Source organism: Mastigoproctus giganteus, chromosome 10 (assembly GCF_048544385.1).
Source record: "Mastigoproctus giganteus isolate SK-2022 chromosome 10, ASM4854438v1, whole genome shotgun sequence".
Classification (NCBI taxonomy): domain Eukaryota; kingdom Metazoa; phylum Arthropoda; class Arachnida; order Uropygi; family Thelyphonidae; genus Mastigoproctus; species Mastigoproctus giganteus.
Genome location: NC_143584.1, coordinates 217246009 through 217272136, shown reverse-complemented (window position 1 = coordinate 217272136; position 26128 = coordinate 217246009). Strand labels below are relative to the sequence as shown.

General features: G+C 36.7%; 1 protein-coding gene across 1 annotated transcript in view; it reads right to left on the bottom strand.

Moving 5' to 3' along the window:
* The window catches only part of LOC150079916 (AP-2 complex subunit alpha-like), a 260057-nt gene that overhangs the window by 9440 nt on the left and 224489 nt on the right, over positions 1–26128 (bottom strand). Inside the window, exons 21-24 of the mRNA XM_090383347.1 lie at positions 23104–23227; positions 16451–16567; positions 5492–5561; positions 4951–5085 (exon numbers count right to left, since the gene is read on the bottom strand). Coding sequence (XP_090239473.1) covers positions 4951–5085; positions 5492–5561; positions 16451–16567; positions 23104–23227 — 446 coding nt within the window. The remainder of the gene's footprint in view (positions 1–4950; positions 5086–5491; positions 5562–16450; positions 16568–23103; positions 23228–26128) is intronic.

Below are 26128 nucleotides of genomic sequence, written 5' to 3'. Positions count from 1 at the left end.
GTAAACATGTTAGAGTTACAGAACAAAAATCTCCAGAAGGACCATCATCAAACTTTATTTGAGTCACTTGTGGTTCGATGGTGTTCATATGAGAAATTTGAAAAATGATGTACAAAAGATTATCCCTTTCCCTTTAACTCTTGTACATCATTGAAAAGGAATTAGTGCAGCTAGAAGTGGTAAATTTTCATATCAATTTAAACTTTTGAGAATAGTGTACTGACATGCAATGATGACGATGAAAATTGGGAAGAAAAACTTTAACTGCCAAGCCATGAAACCAGGTGATGGCAGAAATCAAGGACAAGTGTAGTGATTGGAAAGCAAGAAGTGAAATATTAATTATCACTGAATGAAAGTTTAATGAATGCTGATGGATTAAAGACTTTATCAATGGAATCAGGAAACATTGTTTTAACAATGTTACTAACAATATTTCAAGTAGAAGATAAGTTTGAAAAAAAAAAAAAAAAAATTAAGCCAAAAAGTACTTAAATGGAACAAGATTATTTTAAAAGATCATTTTAATCAGTGTCCTTAAACAATTACTTTATGTTATAAGTGAAGTTACATAAATAAATAGTAACTGCTGACAATATTTAATTAATGCCTTACCTATTACTTATATTTTAAAAAATGTTTCTGTATACAGTAGTGTCAAAAATCCAAACGTCAGTAATTCAAAACGTCAATAATCCAAACAAGCCAGCATTTATATATTTTTTATGCTGATGCTATAAAATAATTACAGTAAGTCCCAGTTATTGTGATCACGTTTATCAACTGAATTTTGATTCTATTAAGCAGCAATTCTAATAAGCGAACATAGGAGGAATATTATCCATGGGCTATAAAAATGATGATATAAAGCACAAATTTACACCTTTACCTTGCCAATTAACAAAATTAAATGATACGTGAAAATCGACAAACAAACTGGATGCTGAATCGACAAACGATCAGCAAACTAAATGCTGTCCAATTCAACCACTCTTGCCGAAAAGAGAGATATGGAAATCGTGCAGCAAAAAATAACTAATTATTTTCTTTAAAGGCCTATACATGTGTCATTGTGGCTGAAAGTTTTAATTTTTTTAAAAATAAAAGTTCCAATTTTTAATAAAAATAATTAAGTACAACTTAGTGTTTTTATTTATAAACTTACAACCCCCGCCTTCTTTAACCAGTGCCTCCATTAATTTCCCTGGAACAGAAGTTAAACTAACAGGTCGGTAATTGCCTGTTATCCTCAAATGTGACCCCAATCCACAAAGGAGGATCCTTGATCCTCTTTTGTGGATTGGGGTCACATTTGCACATCTCCAGTCCATTGGTATCTGCCCCAAGTCCAGGAAAGCTCTCTTAATTATGGCTAAGGGTTTGCTTACTTCCTTTGCCACCTCCTTTAATATAACTGGATAGATTACATCCACCCCAGGTGCCTTTCTTGTTTATCTTCAACAATTTCTCCTCCAAATTATTCTGTTATTACAAAATTATGTAGCTTACTGCCAGAGTTTAATACACCTCTGGCATTTCCTTCCCTGAATAACTCCTCATGTGTGAATGTAGATGCAAAATATTCATTTAGTTTGTTAGCTACCTGAGCATGATCATCAACAGTTGAACCATCGATTATCAAGTGGACCAATCTGATTCGTCCCCTTCCTTCTTGAGTTTATATAGGTAAAGAACTCTTTGCTGTTTTTCTTTGCATCCTTTGCCAAAAATTTCTCGTAATCTGCCTTCGCCTGCCTAACCTCCTTTGTGACTTGGTTATAGACAGCTTATATCAATCATAGGCGTCTGTCTCACCTGTTATTTTATGTATCCCATGCATTTTTCTTCTCTGTCACATGTGTCATTAGTTCATCTGACATCTATTTAGGTCTAAATCTTGAACAATATTTCTTAGTTGAAATGAAAAGCCTAGTAGCTTCCAAGATTAATTCTTTGAATGCTTCCCATTTTGAATTTGCTGTTGGTAACAGTAGTTGGTCCCACTGTATAGAATTTAAATACTGTCTCAGACCACCATAGTCACCTTTATGAAAGCAAAAATCCTTCCCTTTACCCTTGATGGTAGTTACCTCTTTGAGTAAATCCCACTTCAGCACACTATGATCACTGCCACCTAGTGGTTCCTTTATCTACAGATTCTTAATGCATGAAGAATCACTACTGATAATCAGTCAAGAGTATTACTCCCTCTAGTTGCCTCCCGAACATGCTGGTGTAGAAAACAATCATCCAATAAATCCACAAAAGCCTTTCTAGTGTGCAAGTGACCAACCCACAAATTCCAGTCAATCTCTGGGAAATTAAAATCCCCCATTATAAGACACTCTGATTTACTGGCCCACTCTATTTATCTGTACAATTGCTCATTATACTCATCAGATTCATTAGGCCTATAACACACACCTACCCTCATTTTCCCTTTCCCAGTGCTTATGTCACACCTGACAGACTTAACGTTGCATTGTCCTCCAACATCAATTGGATGCACTTCCTCAGATTTTGTGTTTCTTAACTAACAGCATAACCCCTCCTCCCTTCCTGTCTTGTCGATCCTTTCTGTATGCATTGTACTCCCCAAATTCTAATTCTGCACTGATATCCCAGCAATATCTGATATCTCTGATATCCCAGCAATATCTGCATTTGATGTCTTGACTAGAACTTCAAGGTCTTCGAATTTATTAACTATACTCCTAGCATTGGTGTACCTGCAAGTATACATGCACCTGTTTCTGCTCTTAGTTACCCAAACACAGCCCAAGTATTTATGTGTTCCACTATGACTCCCAGCAGTCCTGGAAATTCTCATTGCCTTGCTTTCCAGGCTGCTGCTCAATTGCATTTCAATAGAAGCAGTGCAAGAATCACTTTCACCTCTGCCAGCGGCTACCGTTAATCTATTATTCCGTGTATCCCCCCAAGCTAGCAGTTTTCCGACCCACCTAACTGCTTCAATAGCATCAGCAAATATTCTTGCACCCTTTCTATTTAAGTGTATCCCATTGCTGTAGAAGCAGTCTCTCCTTTTAAGAAGCACAGACCAGGCTGGGAAAAATTCTACCCCTTGAGCCATCTCTCCAGGGCCAAATTGATCAACAAACTAAACCCACTAAAAGTAGGTTTAGTTTGTGATTTCCTGTTTGGTTTACATAGAAAAGTACGGTCACTCTGTCTTTCACTTGCTTGAAGCCTTATATTCTTTGAGCGTCGTTCTTACAAGCCAGAGCGAAATTGGTAAAATTTTTATAACCAAGTCCAGTCTCATCGTGGTTATATACCTGTTCTGCAGTATAGCCACCATCTTAAATTATTTTCTGAAGCTGGGCAGGGAAGAGCATGCAGCTTCAGCATTGGCTGAATGTATCTCACCTGATATAGCTATTTTGGTTATTCCATGTCACTTTTAAAACGTGTTAGCCATCCGTTACTTGCAGTGAATTGCTGTGGACTCATTTCCATGAAGACTTGTGAAAATTTTAAGCGTAGGTTTGCAGATGGGGTACATATAGAGGTGTGCCTTCAGATCGTTCTTGAACAAACCACTGATCCAATTGTTCGCCTTGATGTTGCCGCAATTGTTTTTGCTGCAGTCTATCACTTCTTTTCATAGATTTGACTGCCATTTGAGTTTGCTGGACCCTGGACTTGATTCTATCAAGAACGGCAATTTTTTCTTCCATTTTTTTTTGAAGTTTCAGACATTTCTTTAAATTACTACTAAAACATTTGAATTGTTGCTCAAGTGAATTGTTGCTAAAGTGAAGCCCATTGTGTATGAGTACATTAAGTAAACAAGACAGCTTGTCAGTTTGAAATACAAATCAAATAGATCATTACTGGCATGAAACAACAAAAGGATTGTGCCTTGTATGCAAATAACTTCCGTGATTTTACACGTATTCAGTGAACTTTTTTAAAAAAATGAAAAGGACCCTGGACTTGATTCTATCAAGAACGGCAATTTTTTCTTCCATTTTTTTTTGAAGTTTCAGACATTTCTTTAAATTACTACTAAAACATTTGAATTGTTGCTCAAGTGAATTGTTGCTAAAGTGAAGCCCATTGTGTATGAGTACATTAAGTAAACAAGACAGCTTGTCAGTTTGAAATACAAATCAAATAGATCATTACTGGCATGAAACAACAAAAGGATTGTGCCTTGTATGCAAATAACTTCCGTGATTTTACACGTATTCAGTGAACTTTTTTAAAAAAATGCTGTATATGTTCAAACACTTTGCAGTAAAGTTACAAGATGTTTATTATTGTTCTTACAGAAATCAAAGGATAATGCATATTGCAGATTTGCATTAATGTTTGTTTGTTGTTTTTTTTTTTTTAGGAGCATTAGCAACTAAGGCCATATTGCTCCGTGAATATGCGGTGGTCATTCCTGACCTTTCCGCATCCTCCGTATTTGGTGGTGACGGGCTCGAACACCGGTCTAATCAAGAAATGTGTGCTATGCACTGCTGCTCCTTCCCACCTGGCTATGGAGGCGCCGATTTGCATTAAACTGAAAATATCACAAGGTGTGTTCATAACGAATCCAAAATGTTGATCTTCAGTGACTGAAAATGGGAGCTATGCTTGCATTGCATTATAAGTGAAATTGTTCCAACAAATCACATTTTAAGGGTTTCAGCTGTATTAGTTCAGTTCCCCAGTCTTTTGGTACATTTTTTCAAAATTTTTTTTAGTATACCATGAAGTAAACATTTTTTTTTTGGCACTTTACTGTAATATAGTGAATGAGTGATGCACTGAATAAATATTAAAAATTAGTAACCTTAAAGATTAAGTTAATTATCTAGCATGTAATTAATACAGAAATATACAAGAAGTAAAATACAGTTAAAAAGAAAAAAAGTAATTGAGGGCAGATTTAAGTAAGCAGTTTAATTTATTCTACTATCAAGTTTCTTCTACCTGTGCTTGCCGATTAGGTTCAAGTCGCAAAAGGCACCCAACCTGTTGAGTTCTAGTGTGAACAATACCCGCACATACAAAGTTATCAGGATTTGGATCTATACTCTCCAACAACTGCATTCCAAACCCTATCAACTGTAATAAAAAAATAAATAAAATAAAGCAGTGATTATAATTACTATGAGGGCAAGTCAAATGAAAACAAGATACTTGCATGAATAAATTTCTGAACACAATTCTGTTTGCTTAATTTGAATGCTAAAATTACTTAATACTCCTTATTTGCTTTTACAGAGGCATATGTTATGAATATATGCTCATAATATGCATAATATGCTCTATAATGTTATTTGCAGAATGTTGTCATTTAATAAAATGACAAGTCCCAAGTCTACTGAATACATATTAAACAATTTTATAAATGGAATGGAGATAATTAATTCGTGTTTTACTTTTTATTTTAGATCATTAAAGGCTGATGAACTTCTAAGGCATGAATGATAAAAAATAATAATGATAATTTTAAATTATGCTAGCCCACCTTTGTTTTAATAGCATCAGTCTCCATCGGAAATTTGGCTTTGAAAATTTTCTGAGCTTCCTGTGATGGACTACAAAAAAAAAAAAAAAAAAAACACCACCAATTACAATTGTAAGTTCAAATTAAATATAAATTCAAACAATTTAAAAATGAAGATATATCGACTACTTTTCTTGTGATGAAAGAAAATCTAATACAGATACACAAAGCAGTGAATATATCTATTCTGAAATAGGCATTAAAATTAACAGAAGACAGACCATGGGAGAAAACTTGCTTTTTTTTTTTTTTTTTTTTTTTTATGTGAACCCCAAACATGAGAGGTATTAGAACCTATAGTACTTATTACCATGCTTGGGTTGGAGGTTGAGAAGACGAAAGAAGATATTTGTTGACATTGGACTTGAACTTCTGTAGATTGTAATTTTCAGGAAATACGTATGAAGGAAGGTTGTTCCAGAAAACGGCAGTTGAATGAATAAATGAGGAAGATGAAAGGTTGGTTCTGTGGGTTTGAAGTTGAACAGTAAATGGATGTTGGCTAGTGGCGGCACGTGTTCAGACTGTTTTGAAAGAAAGAGCAGGAATTATAGAAGCCAATTCAGAAGAACAGCGCCCATGGAAGTATCTGTAGAAGCGGCATGCAGCAGAAACAGTGCGTCTATGAGAAAGCGAGTGGAGAGACTCTGTTAGAGATGAATCATTAATTAACCTAACTGCCCTCTTCTGAATGGAATCAAGAAGCCTGAGAGAGGTTTTGGAGGCACCACCCCAGATGTGGGAACAATATTCCATGGCAGGGCGGATTTGCGATTTATACAGAGTGAGCAGCTGTTTGGAAGAAAAGTAATGCCGAGAGCGAAAGAGAAAACCAAGTTTTTTAGATGCAGAGAAAGCAATATTTGTAATGTGCTTGTGCCAAGAGAGATTAGAAGTCAGGGTAATCCCCAAAAGAGATATACCATTTTGCCTAGAAATCGGAGTGTCACATAAGCATAGGAGCAGAAGAACTTTTTGCGAGATATAAGACAAGACTGAGTTTTAGAAGGGTTGAAATCGACTAAGTTGTCTTTGCCCCACTGTAGAATTACCTGAAGATTGGCATTTAAGGAATTGGTAGCAGATTTTGGAGAAGTTGAAGCTGATTGAGCAGGACAAGGTTTCTCAAAATGGAAAGTGGAATGCAATGTGCTATCATCGGCAAAACTATGGATAGGATTTCCAGTCAATGGAAGAAGGTCATTAATATACAAGAGGAAAAGAGTGGAGGAAAGAACTGAACCTTGGGGGACACCGGCATTAGTGGAGAAGTTAGAAGACAGAGAGCCATCTACCATCACCCTAAGTGAGTGATCAGAGAGAAAACTGGATAACCAATTACTAAAAACACTTGGCAAACCATAAGATGGAAGCTCGTTTAGAAGACCTTTATGCCAAACACGATCAAAAGCCTTTGAGATGTCAAGAGCAACTACTTGTGTTTCACCGAACCTTTCCATTGAATTAGTCCATAAATGGGTAACATAAGCCAGAATATCACCAGTGGATCGACACTGACGGAATCCATACTGGCAATCGTTGATCAGACGGAAGGTTTCTAGGTAGTTTAAGAGTTGGCGGTTAATTGATTTCTCCATTACTTTAGAAAGAGTAGAAGTAATTGCAATGGGATGATAATTGGATGGGAGGGATTTGTCACCCTTTTTAGGAACTGGCTGGATATGAGCAAATTTCCAAGCAGAAGGAAAAACACATTTGGAATAAGAAAGTGAAAAAAGGCGGCAAAGAATAGGAGAACAAGTGGAGAAATACCATCAGAACCTGGAGCTTTCTTAGCATCAAGATTCATCAAAATCCCTCTGATATCCTTTTGATGGAAGACCACAGGAGGCATTGAAAGGAGTGTGTTGGCAATGGTGGGAGGTGTTTTACCAAGATCATTAATACATGAGCTGGAAGAAAAATGGGATGCTAGCAGGTCAGCTTTATCCTTGGCTGAAGGATACAACAGAACCATCTGGTTTTGACAGAGGTGGGAGCAGAGATGGGCAAAAGTTGCGGCCAATAGCTTTGGCAAGAGACCAGAATGCTCGGCTACCATTAGGGCAAGAAGCAAGTTTTCTGCTCTTAGCCTGTTCAAACTCTAGTTTGGACTGATTAATAACTGCTTTACAATTGTTGCGAGCTTTGGTGTAGGCAGAAAATGAAACTGAAGAATTAGAAACAAGCCAATTACGATATGCAACTCAACATTCTTCTCTTGAACAGCCTTAGCATAATTTATTGGGAAACCAAGATTTAGATAAAGGACGAGATTTTAAAGTGGAGTGTGGGATAAGGATTCCATTCCTGCAAGAATAATTTCACTGACACGATCTGAGCAAACATTGACATCAGAAGTTTTGAAACAGTAATCCGACCAAGGAAAAGAAAAGAAGTCTCGCAGGTCATCCCATTTTGCATTCTTGTAATGCCAAACAACACGAGGTTGGGAATAGCCATGAGATAAAGGTTCCATTGGAGAAGAGACAATCACCAAGTTGTGATCTGAAGTGCCTAAAGGACCTCTCACTTCAACCGTGTACTTAGAAGGGTTGTTTGTGAGAAAAAGATCAAGCGTATTGGCTGTATGATTAGGATTGTCCGGTATTCTTGTAGGTAAATGAACAATCTGTGCTAGGTCATTAGTAATTGCAAAAGCCTCAGCATCTCGATCTGCTGGGTCGGTGTGACTAGAAAATGGAAGCCAGCTGGAGTTGTGAACATTAAAATCACCAAGGAAAATTACCTCACTGTTAGGAAAGTTGGACTGGAGAAAGTCAAGTTGCAAAGAGAGGAAGTCAAAGAGCTCCAAGTGATTAGTGGAGTTGGGAGAACGGTAGAGACAACAGATGAATTTGACACAATGAGGTAGAGAGATTTTAAGCCATAGAAGATCAAAGAGAGGAAATTCCAAATTGCCAAGTCTCTGACAGGGAATATCAGAACAGACATATGCACAAGTACCACCTTTGAGGCGAAAGGAATCATACAGTGAATAATTTGGGCATCTGAGATGAGCAGTAGTTGAATCAACCGATAACTGAGATTCTGTCAGAAAAAGTACATGGGGTTTGGGAGACTGCAAGTGGAAATGGACATCATTGAGATTAGAATTGAGACCACGTATATTTGTGAAATGAATTAGGAAGTGTTTGGGAGGTTTAGATCTTTTCGCAGATAAGCTTGCTCTATTAGTTTGACAATTCATGGTGTATTCAATGAACAACAGGTACAATAAAGAATAGGCACCTCCGTAGCCAAGTGGGAAGGAGCAGCAGTGCGTAGCACATGCTTCTTTATTAGACCGGGTTTCGAACCCGTCACCACCAAATACGAAGGATGCGGAATGGTCAGGGAATGACCCGCATATTCTCGGAGCAATATGGCCTTAGTTGCTAATGCTCCTAAAAACCAAAATAACATAACAATAAAGAATGCACTTGCCATTTATTGGGGGAGGGGAAGTTACAAAATTTGTCACTATATGGCACTGTGGCAATACAAATCACTTGGACAGAGCTACAATTGTTCAATGTGTCCTCCATTTTGGTCGACAACAGTTTATATTTGAAGAATGTAACATGTCAACTGGAATAGCCAATACATTACGTCTAATGCTGTACTTCAGATCTGCCAGAGTTTGACATTCTTCCTGATACACCTGGTTCTTCAAAAACACCGCAACCAGAAGTCACTTGGGGTGAGGTCCGGTGATCAGGGTGGTCAACATGTCTGGAAACAATGGCTGATGACCCATTCTTCTTTAAAGTGTTGCCTTAGCAATCTTTGGACACAACGGTGGATGTGGGGTTGCACACCATCTTGCACGAATATGGTATCCTGAAGGCACCCACGTTGTTGCAGTTCTGGTATTGCAAAATTTGCCAACACTTCATAATATCACGGTTCAGTGACGGAACAGGTGAGGGGTCCAGTCGGTGTTAACTGTTCAAAAGAATATGGCCCAATCACGAATGTCGCCGTAAATCAAACACCACACTGTCACTTTTGGAGAATGCAATGGAACTTCTTGGATAACTCAAGGGTTTCTGTTGCCCAAATGCAACAGTTGTGCGTATTCACTTGTCCATTTAAGCAGAAGTGGGCTTCATCACTCCAAAGGATGTTCCATGGCCAAGTGATATCCACTGTCATTCGCACCAGAAACTGAAGTGCTTTTGTGAAACAAATATCTGCATTACCTTGCTTTAGTTGCTGTAGTATGTGCACCTTGTAAGGATAGTACCACAACACCTGACGCATTACTAGCCTTACAGTGGAATACAGCATGTCCACTTCACAAGAAACAGCTGGCACACTTGCACTACCACAACAAGATTATTGACTTGATAAATGCATGACAGCCATAGTCACATCTTCAACACAAGAGGAGTCCACTTGTTTTCGACCTCTACCTGGCTGAACACCAAGATATCCTGTCGCTTCAAATTTCGCAATCATTTTGCAGACAGCACAAACAGTCATAGGTCCACGCCTTTGTGCTTCTGATGCCGGAATTCTCTGATAGCTGCATTGTTGCTGTTCTGACAGTACAGCTTCATTAATATCGCCTTTTCCTGCAACATTGTTGGCATTGCTGCTGTAGTGCAGGCAAACATCTACTGTATGATTTTGAAGAGACTGCTTTGCTTTTATACAGTACAATAGAGCTGAGTAGTGGCGCTGTGGCAATAACTTATGATTATGCAAATAACATAAGTTATTTGCATTATCGTAACTAAGACAGTTACACACCATACAGTGACAGATTTTGTAACTAAATTTTTTTCCCAATAAATGGCGAGTGCATTCTTTATTGTACCTGTTGTCCAAATTTCTCTTCAGTACGAGCCTTAGAACTCGCTCCAGAGCCCTCTATATACTTTAATTTTAAAAACCCTGTATATAAAAAAGAAAAAAATTTGAGCTTCTGGGGCAGATCAACTAATGCTGATAATGTAAGGCCAACTAAGAAATGGCACCATCCAAAGAGAAGGAATGAAAGAGGCATTGGGAAGGTGCTATGCTTCTCATTAAAAGCTCTGAAGGCAACCCAATAAAATTCTAGAATCTGGTGAAGTCCAAATTGGAGTTGAGTGTGTGGTGGTCAGAGAACCCTTGTGATAAAGAAAAGATAAATGGGGAGGGGGGTTGCAGGCGAAATGACTATGAAGAGTACGATTTCCTTGTTATGCGACTTCAGCTTAACTTTTATAGACGAGAAATTGTGAACTGCCAATACATGATTGTGAAAAGGATGATAATGAGACTGCATCTGAAATATTGTATTCAGGTTTGGAGGCAACATTTGATAAAAGAGAGGGCTTCTGGAGAAGGCACAAAGAAAGGGAATCAGTGGGTAATGGGCTCTAATCAATATCATTAAGGACAGCTTGAAGTGCGAAGACTGCAAAGCTTGGTAACAAGATATATCAGAAAGAAAGAGGACCTAACTGAGATGTATTAAACTTGTATTTCATAAGATTTATGAAGAACAGCTTGAAATGTGAAGCCTGCAAAGCGTGGTAGTAGCAGTAGTGGCGGCATGTGATGCAAGAAAGCATGTGTATGAGCTTATGCAGCATCAGCCAAAAAAAAAAAAAAAAAAAACACACCATTCCCTCCAAATGCCTGTCCAGTTCCTCATTAAATTTATTCAACCTATCAACTTCCACAATGTTAGATGGAAGTTTGTTCAAGCAATTAACCATCCGCTGGCTAAAGGCAACTTTCCGCACATCTATTCTACATCTGTCTTTTCTTAATTTGAATTTATGCCCCCTTAGGTTGGTAATCTGAACAAGTGGAAGGAGCCCATCAGAATTCAGCATGCTCAATCCATTCAAGGCCTTATACACCTCAATCAAATCACCGTGCAGGTGCCTAGTCTCCAGCCACTGCAATTTGCAGAACTTAAGCCTCTCTTGGTAAGAGGATCCCTTCATTCCCCTCACCAATCTTGTTGCCCTTCTCTGTACACGCTCAAGCAAACCTACATCCTTCCTAAAGTAAGACTTCCAGACCTGTACGCAGTACTCAAGGCGTGGCCTGACCATTGCCTTATACAGAGGGACAATCACCTCCTTTTCCCTGCTAGCAAAATTCCTATATATCATTGACAAAACCCCATGACCTGCCCCGGCAGCCTGTCTGCATTGCTCAGAAAACTTCATATCTGCCTGCACAATTACTCCCAGGTCTTTTTCATTTTCTACCACCTTAAGTGTAGTACCACACAGTTGGCACATTTCTCTGGGGTTACTTCTACCCATATGCAGTACTTTGCATTTGTCAAGGTTAAACTTCAGTTGCTACTTCTTAGCCCATCTCCCCAAATGATCTAGATCCTGTTGCAGTAGCACACTGCCATTACTGTCATTAACAACCCTGCCAACCTTTGTATCATCTGCAAACTTCGACATTAAGCCTGATATACCTTCATCAATATCATTGATAAATAGACAAAACAACAGTGGACCCAACACCGAACCCTGTGGGACTCCACTAATAACATTAGTCCACGAAGAGCAGCACCCATTGATTACCACCCTCTGTCTTCTCCCACTTAACCATCCTTTTATCCATTGTAGCAACTTACCCTTAATACCATTCTGCTCCAATTTGTACAATAGTCTTTCATGCGCAACAGTGTCAAAAGCTTTCCTGAAATCCAAATAGATGATATCAAAATTATTTTTTGCATCCGGTTCCTTTGTAACCACATCATAATATCCTATCAAATTTGTCAGACAAGACTTTCCCTTAACAAACCCATGCTGTGTCTGAATTATTGCTGCAGTCTTGTCTAGATGATTCTGCAATGCATCTTTAAACAGTGACTCCATTATTTTACCCGGAACAGAAGTTAAACTAACTGGTCTGTAATTACTCGTGTCATCCTTCAATCCCCTTTGTGAATTGGGGATACATTTGCACATCTCCAGTCCGTGGGAACCTCCCGAGTCCAAGGATGCTCTCATAATTATGGCCAAGGGTTTGCTTAGTTGCTTTGCCGCCTCCTTTAATATAACTGGATAGATCCCATCCACCCCAGGTGCTTTTCTTATGTTTAACTTCAACAATATCTCCTCCACTTTGCTCTCAGTTATTACAAAATCATTTAGCTCATGGTGTCTTGTCAATGATATACAGGAATTTTTCTAGCAGGGATAAGGAGGTGATTATTCCCTTGTATAAGGCAATGGTTAGGCCACATCTTGAGTACTGTATACAGGTCTGGAGGCCTCATTTCAAGAAGGATGTAGAGCTGCTGGAACGGGTACAGAGAAGGGCAACAAGATTAGTGAATGGAACAAAGGGTTGCTCTTATGAAGAAAGGCTTAAGTTTTGCAAATTACAGAGTCTGGAGACTAGGCACCGGCGAGGTGATCTGATAGAGGTGTATAAGGCTTTGAATGGTTTGAGCATGCTCAATACCAATGGGATTCTTCCTCTTGCTCAGAATAATCACCTCAGAGGGCATAAATTCAAATTGAGGAAGGACGGATGTCGGATAGATGTGCGGAAATTTGCCTTTGGCCAGCGGGTGGTTGGTTGGTGGAACCGACTTCCATCATTTGTTGTTGAAGTTGATAGCCTAAACAAATTTAAGGCTCAACTGGACAGGTATTTCGAACGAACGGAGGGGTGAAATGGGAGTGGTGTGTGTGTGTTTTTTTTTTTTTTTTGGCTGATGCTGAATAAGCTTGCTTTCTTGCATCATATGCCTCTACTAATGCTAATACTAATACTACACTCAAGTTAGCGGAAAATTAAAAATATGTAGAGGTAATTGTGCAGTCAGATATGAAGTTTTCTTAACAGTGCAGACAGGCTGCCAGAGCAGGTCATGGGATATTGTCAATGGTATACAGGAATTTTGCTAGCAGGGATAAGGTGGTGGTTATCTCCCTGTATAAGGCAATGGTCAGGCCACACCTTGACTACTGCGTACAGGTCTGGAGGCCTGATTTATAGAAGGATGTACAGTTGCTAGAATGAGTACAGAGAAGGGCAACAAGACTGGTGAGAGGACCGAAGGGGTCCTCTTACCAAGAAAGGTTTAAGTTCTGCAAATTGCTGCATCTGGAGACTAGGCACTTGAGAGGTGTATAAGGCCTTGAATAGTTTGAGCAGGCTTAAGGCTGATGGGATTCTTCTCTTGCTCAGATTACAAACCTCAGGGGGCATAAACTGAAAACGAGGAAAGACAGTTGTAAGGCTGAGCTGGCCAGGTATTTGGAACGAATGGAGGGGTGAAATCTGAGCTTTTTTTTTTTTTTTTTTTTTTGCTGATGCTACATAAGCTTGCTTTCTTGCATCGTGTACCTCTACTAATGCTAATGCTCAAAGAAATATGGCATAGGGAACAAGTAATGACCATCCCAACCATCATGTCAACCACTGGCATGGTGCCATAAGAACCTAGTAATAATAGTCTTCCCAGAGAACACTTACATGGAACCAGAAACCACATTTAATAATAATAGCAGTAATATGACACAACTAATTGCCCCATGCACTCTGTACTAGTACCTGTCACAGAGCAGAAAAAAATCCCATAAAAGGAGATTTTTTTTATATAAAAACATTATTAATAATAATAAACTATTGAAATGTGTGCAGTTTTCCCATACCAAATGAAGTGTATTTTGACAATTTTTTTAAAAATTTTCTCTAAGGGAAGAGAAATCCTTCCAAACTATGATGTTCCCGATTAATTCTAAATTAAATAAAATTTAGCCTGAATAAAAAAATAGTTGTTTACCACTGGCTTAGACCTACGGAAGAGTGCACCCATAGGAGTACCATTTTCAAAGGTCTGGTAAAGTTACAGATATACCAGAATTATACCAACGGTTTAGCACTATAACTATCAATTTGGAATAATAACTATTAAAGAAATTAATGATTAGAATGCTACCCAAAGTTGTGCCGATAACAGTTCACTAAACCCCATCCTCCAGTTTGACATATCCTGTTCCACACAAACAGCTACAACTTTGATTATTCAAAATAATAAAAAACCACTTATCTTTCTAATCCTTAAGTCCAGTGGGGAGAAGAAAACTTAGTTAACTTCAATACTTCCACACCTAGTTCTGTCTTATTTCTTGTTAAAGGGTCTGCTTCTTTCATGCTCTTAATTCTAAACAAGTGTATATGGCTTTACTGAGGATAACCTTAACTTATAACCTTTCTTGGCATAAGTGCATCACAAATATTGATTCATTTGCACTGACAAAAAAACTAGACTCTTTTCATTCTCAGTATTGTTCCTTCTTTTACTCACCACATTCCCTATCACACAGACATTCAGTCTCTGCTGAATAACTTTTCTGAACCAGTATTCCAGCTTATTAAATGGACATACACCTGCATCTGCTGGTAGATTTCTGTTTACAGTTTAACTTGCAACACTAACTTTTCCTCTTCTTCATTTATACCTCTTCTGTTTTTTTTTTTCTTTCATATCTATTTCTTGAAAATGATAGTCTACAGAAATTAAAGTTTAACATAAACAAGTATCTCTTGACTTAAAACTGTTAAGTGAAAAACTATAAAAATAGGTAATGCTACTTTTTTCATATTTACATTATTTTAAAATTTATTTTTGAATAGTTTGGGATAAACCAACATACAAATGTGCAAAGTCTGCTAAATAGGATTTATGAACTACACAAAAGTTAAACTTTTATATATATAGTGAGCCTTATCTTTTTTAATATTAGGATTGATAACCATGAGAAAATTTTATTCACCTGACAATTTTTAATGACAAATTCTAACGCAATTCCTTAAATGCTGATCTCCAGATAATTCTGCAGAGGGGGATAACTTAGTCGATTTCAATCCTTCTAAAACTGAGTCATGTCTTTTATCTCACAAAAAGGATTCTTCTGCTTCTGTTATCTTTGATGACACTCCGATTTCTAGGCAAGATCATATATATCTCTATTGGGGATTACCCCGACTTCTAATCTTTCTTGGCATAAGCACATTACAAATATTATTTTCTCTGCATCTAAAAAATTGTATTTTTTCTTTTGCTCTTGGCATTACTTTTCTTCCAAAATGCCGTTTACTCTGCACAAATCGCAAATTGGCCCCACTATGGAATATTGTTCCCACAACTGGGGTGGTGCCTACAAAACCTCTCTCGGGCTTGTAGATTCCATTCAAAAGAGGACAATTAGGTTAATTAATGAGTCCTCCTCCCTAACAGAATCTCTCCACTGTCTCATAGGTGTTCTGTTTCTGCTGCATGCCCTTTCTATTCTACGGTGCCTCTGTAGCTAGGTGGGCAGGAGCAGTAGTGCATAGTACACGCTTCTTGATTAGACCGGGGTTCGAGCCTGTGACCACTAAATACTGAGGATGCGGAAAGGTCAGGGAATGACCACCGCATATCTCTGGAGCAATATGGCCTTAGTTGCTAATGCTCCTAAAAACCAAACAACAACATGCCCTTTCTATAGACACTTCCATGGATACTGTTCTTCTGAATTGCCTTCTTTAATTCCTGTTCTCTCTTTCAAAGCAGTTCGAACACGTGCCGCAACTAGTAAACATCCTTTTACTGTCAAACTTAAAACTCACAGACCAACTTTTCTTCTACCTCATTTATTCGTTCAACTTCCGTTTTCTGGAACAACCTTCCTTCATGCGTATTTCTTGAAAATGCAATATACAGAAGTTCAAGTCAACAAATATCTTCTTTCATCTTCTCAACCTCCAACTCATGCATGGTACTAAGTACTATAGGTTCTAATACTTCTCGTGTTTGGGGTTTTCATAAAAAAAATAAAATAATACCTATGAAGAAATAGAAAAGTACTTTTTTGTATTATATTATTAAGCATAACTTAATTTTATCACATAAATTAAAGCATTTTAATCATAATAACAAATACTTACCTACTAAGATTTTTCCATCTGGTAAAGAAAGATTCTGAATTCATCACAGTTGGCTCAAAAAATTTATTTATTGTAAGAGGTAATTTTAAAATGAGCTTTTGCTGGGCACCTAAATAACTGAAAATAAAACATTTTAGAGAAATTCAAGGTATATTATCACATTTATTTAACATTAATAAATGTATTAACTCTAAAAATAATGTAAACAGTTCTCTGTGACAACTCCATATACCTAGGCTAAGGAGGGGTGGGAACAAATTTGCATCTCAATTTCCTCTGGATAGCCTACTCTTTAGCTAAACTGCTTCACAAATTTTTATGTAAATATTAAATTCCCCCAAACAAACCTTATTCCTCTTGTAATGCAATTCTTTCCCTGGTTAGAGTAGATTAGAATAAATGAAATAAACTATTTCACAATGCACTTAATTTTTAGTAATACATATTAGCATTCAAATGAAATCTTTTAATACAGTACGCTACAATGGAAACCACTTAACACGAAATATCATTAACACAAAATGCATGTGTTATCTGCTTCAACCTATTTTCAATGCATATTTATTTGCTTAACTGAATCAGTTTACATGAAATACTGCTTAACACAAAAATATTGTTTGGTCTTAGTAAAAACAAATATATGCAAAACTTTTTGATTAATAAGAAAATGGTATTTTAGAATGTTTTTACATCTTCTATTTGCCTTGAAGAACCAAAAGCCAGCCCCACTGAGATCTTCTATTAAAGTGGCTAAGAGTGAAGTGGATAATTACTGACTGATCAGCCTGACTTCAGGGGTAGGGGAAATCACAAAGGCAATGCAAAAGGAGTGCGTTATAAGATCATTTAGACAGAAATCAATTTCTGAAGGCAATACATCAGGGTTTTGTAAAGGGAAAATCAAGTTTAATCAAAATGGTTAGCTATTTTGGCAGAGTTACTGATGAGTTGGATGTAGGATATAATTTTGATATTCTTTAATTGGATTTCAGCAAGGTACTTACTGAAATCCAATTAAATTCGTACCACATGAGAGGCTGCTGTTTAAGCAGGAACATGTCGAAATCACAGGGAAAATCCTTAGATGGATCAGAGGGTGGCTGCAAGGTAGAAGGCAGAGGATTGTGATTAATGGTTACTCTTCAGATTGGACTAAGAAGTGGGGGTTCCCAAGGATTGATAATGGGACCACTGTTCTTTTTGATTTTCTTCAATGACATCGATAAAGGAATACAGGGCTTAATGTCTGATAGAGTAGTTAATAATTGGTGCCAACAGTGTTTCTGAAAGATGACTCAGATAGATCTCAAAGATGGTCAGAAAAGTGGCAGCTATGTTTTAATGCAGCAAAATGCAAGTATGCTATTCCCCAAGTGTAAAACTTTGGGACCAGCAATCTAAAATAATTTATATACTTTGTGGGGTTGAATTAAAAATCCTCTAATGTTGAATCAACATTAGAAGAAGAAAGAGATTTGGAGTTATAAGAAGGTCAGACATGAGGTTCTCTGAGAAGTATAGACAGGCTGGAAGGAAGGCCCATTGTGTCCTATTGATGATTTATTGAACATTTGTTCATAGAGACAGGGGGTCATAACTTGTCTGTATCAGGTCACCACAATCAGGTCACCTGTATCAGAAAATTGTAAGATTGAACTTGAAATATTCAAGTATGGAGACTACAGCTGGAAAGGCCATTGTTCTTCTTGAAAGGGCATCCACATAAGAGGAAAGACTGAATACTACAGAGCTTGGCAACTTAGAAGGGAACTAACTGATGTGTATATATGGCTCCCAGAGTTAAAAGTAAAATGAATAAGAGTGAAATATTTCCTGTTATAAATGACAGTAATAGTAATGGAAGCCATATAGTGCAAGGAAGCCACAAGCTTTTGCTGCACTGGCAAAAAAAAAAAAAAAAAGAAAAAAAGTAGATAAGCAAATACAAATTATTTGCTTCCCTCCTTCATAGGTAACTAAATTTATTCAAAGGTCAACTGTGTCAGCCTCAATTACCTGCAAAAGCAACCTGTTCCAACAATCAATGACTTGCTGGCTAAAAATAAATTTTCAGCCCCTGGTTCTGGAATCCTTTATAACAGTGAACATTCTGCCTTCATTTATTTTACTAACCCCCTCTCAGTGCTTTATAAACCACAATCAGGTCACCTGAGGTGCCTAGTAGCCAAGCTCTGTAGTCCACATATTTGGAGTCTTTCCTCATATGGTCGCCCCTTTTCAGATCTCATCATGCAAGTTGCTTGTCTTTGGATCCTTTCAAGAAGCTCAATGTCTTTTTTCAGATGAGTTCCCTATACTTTAACACAATATTCCAAATGTGGTATTACTACTACCTTATATAGTGGGACCATGACCTCCATTATATCTCTACAGGATAATGTTTGATAAATTTTGGGGTTTGCATTCCCGAAGTGTAAGAACTTGCATTTTGCTGCATGAAAACATAGCTACTACTTTTCTGACCATTCCTGAAGCCTGATTAATTCATCCTGAAGTAGCACTTCTGGGCACTGATCATTAATGACCTTCCCAATCTTTACATTATCCGGAAATTTTGACATCATGCCTTTTATCCCTTCATCAATGTCATTTATGAATTTAAAGAAAGAGTCCAAGAACTGATCCTTGGGGATCCCACTTCTGACATTACACAAATCTAAAGAATATCTATTAACCACAACTTCAGCCCTGCAGCCACTGAGCAATCCATATTAGAATTTTTCCAGTAATCCCAACATGTTTGTCTATACAGTAACTTCTTACAGAGGGGGGATGAGTTAGATGCCTTGGTAAAATCCAAATGAACTAGGTCAAAATTGTTCCCTACATCCAGCTCAATGTAACTGTGTCAAAATAGCCTACTAAGTTAGTTAAACATGATTTTCCCTTAACAAAACCATGTTGTGTGTTAATCAAAATGCCATATACAGCGGATTCCGGTTATTTGGGCCGCCGGTTAATCGGGGCAAATCTTAAAAAACAGAACCCAATCGAGAAAATAGCCAGGGTTTACTTCACTTAATTGGGACAACATGCCGTTTAATCGGGGCATGAGACCGCAGCACTGGAGATTACCCTACGATTATCTTCGACCGAACCACGTGGTTCGGTCAAATTTCTGGAGGTCACAACCATAAAACAATTAGCAGTCACCTGTTTATTGGGCTTTTCTGTTAGTGCAATCTATCATAAACGGATAGTAAACTCGATCTTATTGAATTTGCGATAATACCGACAGCTGGAATTCTGTGGGTTGTTATGGTAAAATGTATTTACACTTCTATGGAATCTTCAATCATATAAAAAAAATAATTTTCAGAATCTTCTCTTCATTCCTGTTTTTAAAGCTTCGTAATTTGTTACTCCGTTCTCACTTGCACATATCGTGTTACTTGCAATTTGTGTGTGCCGTGTTCTTTGTTATTGATTGCTTATCTTTTTACTGTTTTAAATTTTAACCCCCACCCACAAATGACAGTGAACAGAAATGTCACCTAGTTTAGTTAGTATGTACATATTACAGTACGTATTAATTCTTCCGAATTTTACATATCATTTAATCTTTTAATTGGTAAGGTAATAAAGGGTAAATTTGTACTTAATATATCTTTACTTTTATAGCCTGTGGATAATATTCCTCCTATTTTCGCTAATTAGAATCGCTGTTTAATCGCTAATTAGATCACGTTTGTGAATTGAATTAAAATTCAATTCACAAACGTGATCACAATGACTGGCGCTTATTACACATCTTATAGTGAACGGTACTTTACAATGGTGACTCCATCGCAACGTGATTTGATTGTACAGTGAACCAATTGTAAAGGGGTGAACTGTATTTTTAACTATTTATGTGAAACTTCGGATAATTGGGGCAGCCACTTAATCGGGCCAAAATGCACTAGTCCCGATGTGTCCCAAATAACCGGAATCGACTGTATATCTAAATGTCCCTGGATTGTACTCTTAACCATTGCCTCTAAGATTTTCCCTACCACTTGAAGGACTAACAGGTCTGTAGTTACCAACTTCACTGTTAGAACAGCTTTATGTACTGGTAATACGTCAGAACTCTCCAATCCAGAGGAATCTCTCCTGAGTCCAAAAATGCCCTCATAATTAACTCTGATGGTTCAATACACTCCTGCAGTCTCACTCAAAATTACTAGGTATATACTATCAACTCTAGGAGTCTTACTTGCTTTTATACTCGAAAGTTTTTTTAAGTCATTTGTAATTTCAAAATCACTAATTTCATGTCACTCAGCCTCATCTGCACAACCTATTCTCAGCATGAAAGGTCTCTGGTAGCTAACAAACTAAATGAATATTTTGCATCTACATTCACACATGAGGAGTTATTCAGGGAGGGGGAATGCCAGAGGTGTATTAAACTCTGGCAGTAAGCTAGATAATCTTGTAATAACTGAGAGGAAAGTGGAGGAGAAATTGTTGAAGATAAACACAAGAAAGGCACCTGGGGTGGATGGAATCTATCCAGCTATACAGACCAGGCAGCAAAGGAAGTAAGCAAAAATTAGCCATAATTATGAGAGCTTCTTTGGACTCAGGGGAGGTACCCATGGACTGGAGATGTGCAAATATGACTCCAATCTACAAAGGAGGATCAAAGGGAGACACAGGTAATTACAGACCAGTTAGTTTAACTTCTGTTCAGAAAAATTAATGGAGGCACTGGTTAAAGAAGCATTGCAGGATCATCTAGACAAGACTTCAGTTATAGCTTGGACACAGCACGGGTTTGTTATTTTGGGTTTTATTGGCACATCAGCGACTAAGGGTTTGTTAAGGGGAAGTCTTGTCTGAACAATCTGATTGGATACTATGATGTAGTCACAAAGGAACTGGATGCAAAGAATAATTTTGATATCATATATTTGGATCTTAGAAAGGCTTTTGATACTGTTGCACATGGATTACTTAATGCCTCAACTGCTAATCAAACAGGTTTTAAGCAATTTAACATATCTCTCAATTTCATAATATTCCTCTTTCCATAAGAGACCGAGCTTCAGCTGCCGTAAAACAATTTTTATCGGATTTAGGATCTTTAAAAATCTTTCGATCATTCTAATGTATTCCAGCATGTTTTACAGTCCAAAATGATCTGTAGTTCCATTTTTTCACTCTTGATTATTTCCTGCTGCAAAAGGGAATTTCTCGCTAGAGAATACTTAAACAGCTTTACAATTGAAAAAGGCTGTTTGAGCACGGGTAATGCATGCATCGTTGCGAGTAACGAGTTGCCTAGGTATTGCACTACTTTGAATAAGTAACACTTCTCTGGTAGAGAAGACTACTGTTACTTATTCTCAGACTGGCACCACCACCACCACCCAGATGGCACGGTTTCGAAACTGGTTGGCTTCATCATCGGTGGGTGGGCAGGTATCCTGTTGCAATAGTGACAACCCAGTTATGAATTATAACTCCACAGTGAGAGATGCTTGATGGTGAGCATGGTTTAATATAAATATATTTCTTGACGAAATGTCAAAGAGTATGAAAAAGGCTGGTTAAGCATAGGCAATGCATATCCGTCATTTCTACTACCCAGGTAGTATTGCATGCATTGTTTTATTATATTTCCTTTTTCATACTCTTTGACATTTCGTCAAGAAATATATTTAGATTAAACCATGCACACCATCAAGCATCTCTCATATTGTGGAGTTATACTTCATAACTGGGTTGTCACTATTGCAACAGGGTACCTGCCCAGAAACTTATGATGAAGCCAATCAGCTTTGAAATGGTGCCGTCTGGCTGGTAGTGCCCATCTGAGAATAAGTAACTGTAGTCTTCTCTACCAGTGAAGCGTTACCTATTCAAAGAAGTGCAATGCCTAAGCAACTCGTTGTGAAGGCATTCACGATACGAGATATAATAAAACGATGCATGCATGCATATTACTTGGGTAGTAGAAATGATGGAGATGCATTACCCATGCTTAAACAGCGTTTTTCATACTCTTTGACATTTCATCAAGAAATATATTTAGTTTTACAATTTTTCTTATACTAAAAATTGCTGGAGAGATCATCTGGCAGATCATACTGATTGGCTCCGGCTATGTTATCTGAATCAGAGTCATTGCTTTCATCTTTCTCGTATTCTGAATCTGCATCACATTCGCTTTCGCTGCTGCTTGCTTTTGATGCTTCAACTTTTTGAGGTAAAACACTTTCATTACAGCAAGGTGATATTGTTTAAACATAAACTAATTAGCTAACTAATTTCGTTGTTGATAACATAACCCCTATTTTTAACATTACGTCTATGGGAAATAAATTCTCACTTTACGAGCATGCACTAGGAACAAATTAACTCGTAAAGTCGGGAACTATCTGTATATCGTGTATAAAAGATAGGCAGAACTGCACCACAGTATGGGTGGGGTTCCTAATTGCTTCAAGTATTTGTTAATGATCGGCACAAGCATAATATCAAAGTTTGTTAATAATATCAACGTGGCGATAGTGGTAAACAATAGTAACCAATGTTTCAATAAAGACCTAATTATTTCGATGATCTGAACAATGGCATTTAAAGAACAATGCTAGTAAATATAAGGTTCTGCATTTAGGTAATAGTTTTATGCAAATACTTACACAAACTGCAAAATGAGAGAAGCAATATCTTCAAAATCTTCAACACATTCGATATTCAGCTGCTGTTGAAGCTGAGCTCCAGCGTCTACTAAAGGCTCAACTGGCTTCACCTGAATATTCAGTTCTGTGTGGTGTAAAGGAAGTCTATCTTTCAAATAAAACTAGCACATATCTTTATTTGTGAAAGAAATGAAATCTTTATTTCATTTCTTCAGGTATTTGAAGCTGATATCAATATATGAACTACAACTAGATTAAACTTTGGTGTTACATTGCATTATATTTATGTTGATTTTAATGGATTTCAATTCAAAATAAAGATTTTCTAATGCAAGTTAATAATATACAGGAAGTGGGTTAATTAATATTGTCCTATTATATCATCGCCACCTTAAAAATAAGGCATGATCACTGCATGACTTTATAAGTGGGCCATAAGAAGTACAAAGCTAAATTGCTGCACAGAATTGAGAAAAGCAAAAGTTGAATGTAAATCTACTTTATTTTCTGTGCATAATGGAAAGCTAATTTAGGTTGCAAGGGGCAATATGAAAAAAAAATAAAAATAATAAATAAAAAATTATAGTTTTGATACTTAAGTATGATAATTTTTTTTAATCATTACATTTTGAAAAAATTTTAGAAATAAACAAGGAGTTACCTTTTATTCAGTCCATAGGATTTCTTCTTTACCAAATCTCCTTATATGAATAAATTACGAAATGATACTTTGAAACAAAATTACACAATTTAAAACTCATGTGTTCCTCACTATTGACACACACAGTCCAACACCCCAAGGATCACAGCAGTGAACCCTAACCCGATCACAGAAATACTACCCCCCCTATGCAACCTCTAGCGAAGGAAGACATTTTGTCAAACACGAATTCGGAAGGAATACAAATAAAATACTATTAAAATAAGATAAAAGTACAATAAAACAATGCAATTAAATTCCTCACTGGAATACGAATAAAATACTATTAAAATACGATAAAACGATGAAATTAAAGAATTCCTCCCTTAAGAGGACTAAAACTTTGACTAGTGTCAAGTTCACAGAGTGGAATGAAACTAACGAAACAGGTGTATGTTTGGAATCTTATAAATAAGAGATTAGTCTTTGGTACGCATGCATTTGAATGCCCACAAATCAGATATGAGAAATGGATGACGAATGTTAAGAGTTTTTTTGTATTTTCATTTCTAAAGTCTCGGCAATCAATAACTTAGTATAATTATGTTGAATATTTAAAATTTTGGCTTCATTAAACAGGAATGTGTGGTTTTCATTTATCACATGGAATGCTAGTTCCGATGCGTTTGCATGTGATGCACGAACTGATGTTTCATGTTGCTTAACTAGAGTTTAAAATACATCTGGTAGATCCAATGTAAGAAGAATCATAATCCTTACAAGAAATGTGATAGATGAGGTCATGTGTTTGTCCGGAAGTCAATAGCACCACGTAATTTAGGGACTAGTTTTGCTACTATCTGCATTTCTGTACCTTTAAAAAGATTGATAATTTGTCTATACCAGTGTTCAACATACGGCATTGAAATAAAATATTTTTTATTAATCCTGTCATTGTTTGTTATTGATTGTCTTTAGCTTCTAATTTAATGCTATTGATAGAGATAATCGGGTATCCTCTATTTAGGAACCTATTCATCAGTTCTAAAATATAGTATAAAGAATTATGATACCTTATACACAAATTTAAAACTAAGATTTTGGGGGAGGAGTTAAATTATTTTCCCTTGATGTAGTTTCATTATACACTAATATTAATATAATATATGTGCTGGATGTAAAATCTGTCTATAAATCTTACTTCCAAATAAAATAATTAGCCTCAACCAGTAACTTAATTAGCTCAAATCTTTCTTTTTTGGGCAACTTCGTACTGTTAATGCTAATAGTGTTATTATTTAATAAATCCCAAATTACATCCAGCATATATATTACATTAATATTAGTGTATAATGAAACTACATCAAGGGAAAATAATTTAACTCCTCCCCCAATCTTAGTCTTAAATTTGTATATAAGGTATCATAATTCTTTATACTATATTTTAATACCTGCCGAAAAGATTTTATAATCCAATATAAACGTGTCGCCAACGCAGAAAAAGCAGAATTTTTATATGATACTATAGGCCGAATAGGGTGTCCAGGTTTCAAAGAGAATAGGTACATTATTTGTTCTAGTTTTAGTTGTGCCATTGAAATGTAATCCCCTTTACAAAATGAAGTAATTTGTTGTATTGATTAACCTCATTATCAAACACAGAAGAGTCTACCTCTTGGTATGTGAACTATCTGATATAATTACCTGTAATTTTTTTATTATAATCCTTTTTATTTAAAATGACTACAGTATCCCCCTTACCAGCTTTGTGAATTACAATATCCTTATTTTCCCTTAATTTCCATAAAGCAATAACTTCATTTCTATTCAATCTCAGTACACCTGACATTCTAGGATTGTTTATGAACTGATTTAACTTGTTGGATTAAAACATCTTTTTGGGGGATGTCGCTAAGACTAAATCCAAAGTATACTACTAACTACTTCTTTGGTAGAGTTCATGGGGGTAGATTATAATTTAAACCTTTTTCCAACAGCACAACTTGGCACTCAGTTAATTTATATGAAGAAAGATTCATAATATTTTTGTAAACCTTTATTTCATCAGTATTATGAGTAGGGGGAGTTAGTATTTGAATCATGTTCGGTTCATATTCCTGAGTTGATACATTATATTGTAAGGGTACTGGATTGCTATCATTATAGTTCCTGTTCCAATTATTAGTCATATTGTTGCTATGTGGATCAATCGTATTATTATGAACATTTCTAAATCCACGTAGTCCTTGTATTTTGCTGAAGTGTCTAGTCCTTAATTCAATCTCTAAAGCTTTTCAGCAAAAATCAAAAGTTTTCAAAACATTCCGATCATTGGAATGCAAATATTTTTTGATCTTGTTACAGTAACATTGTATTTGTCTGAAG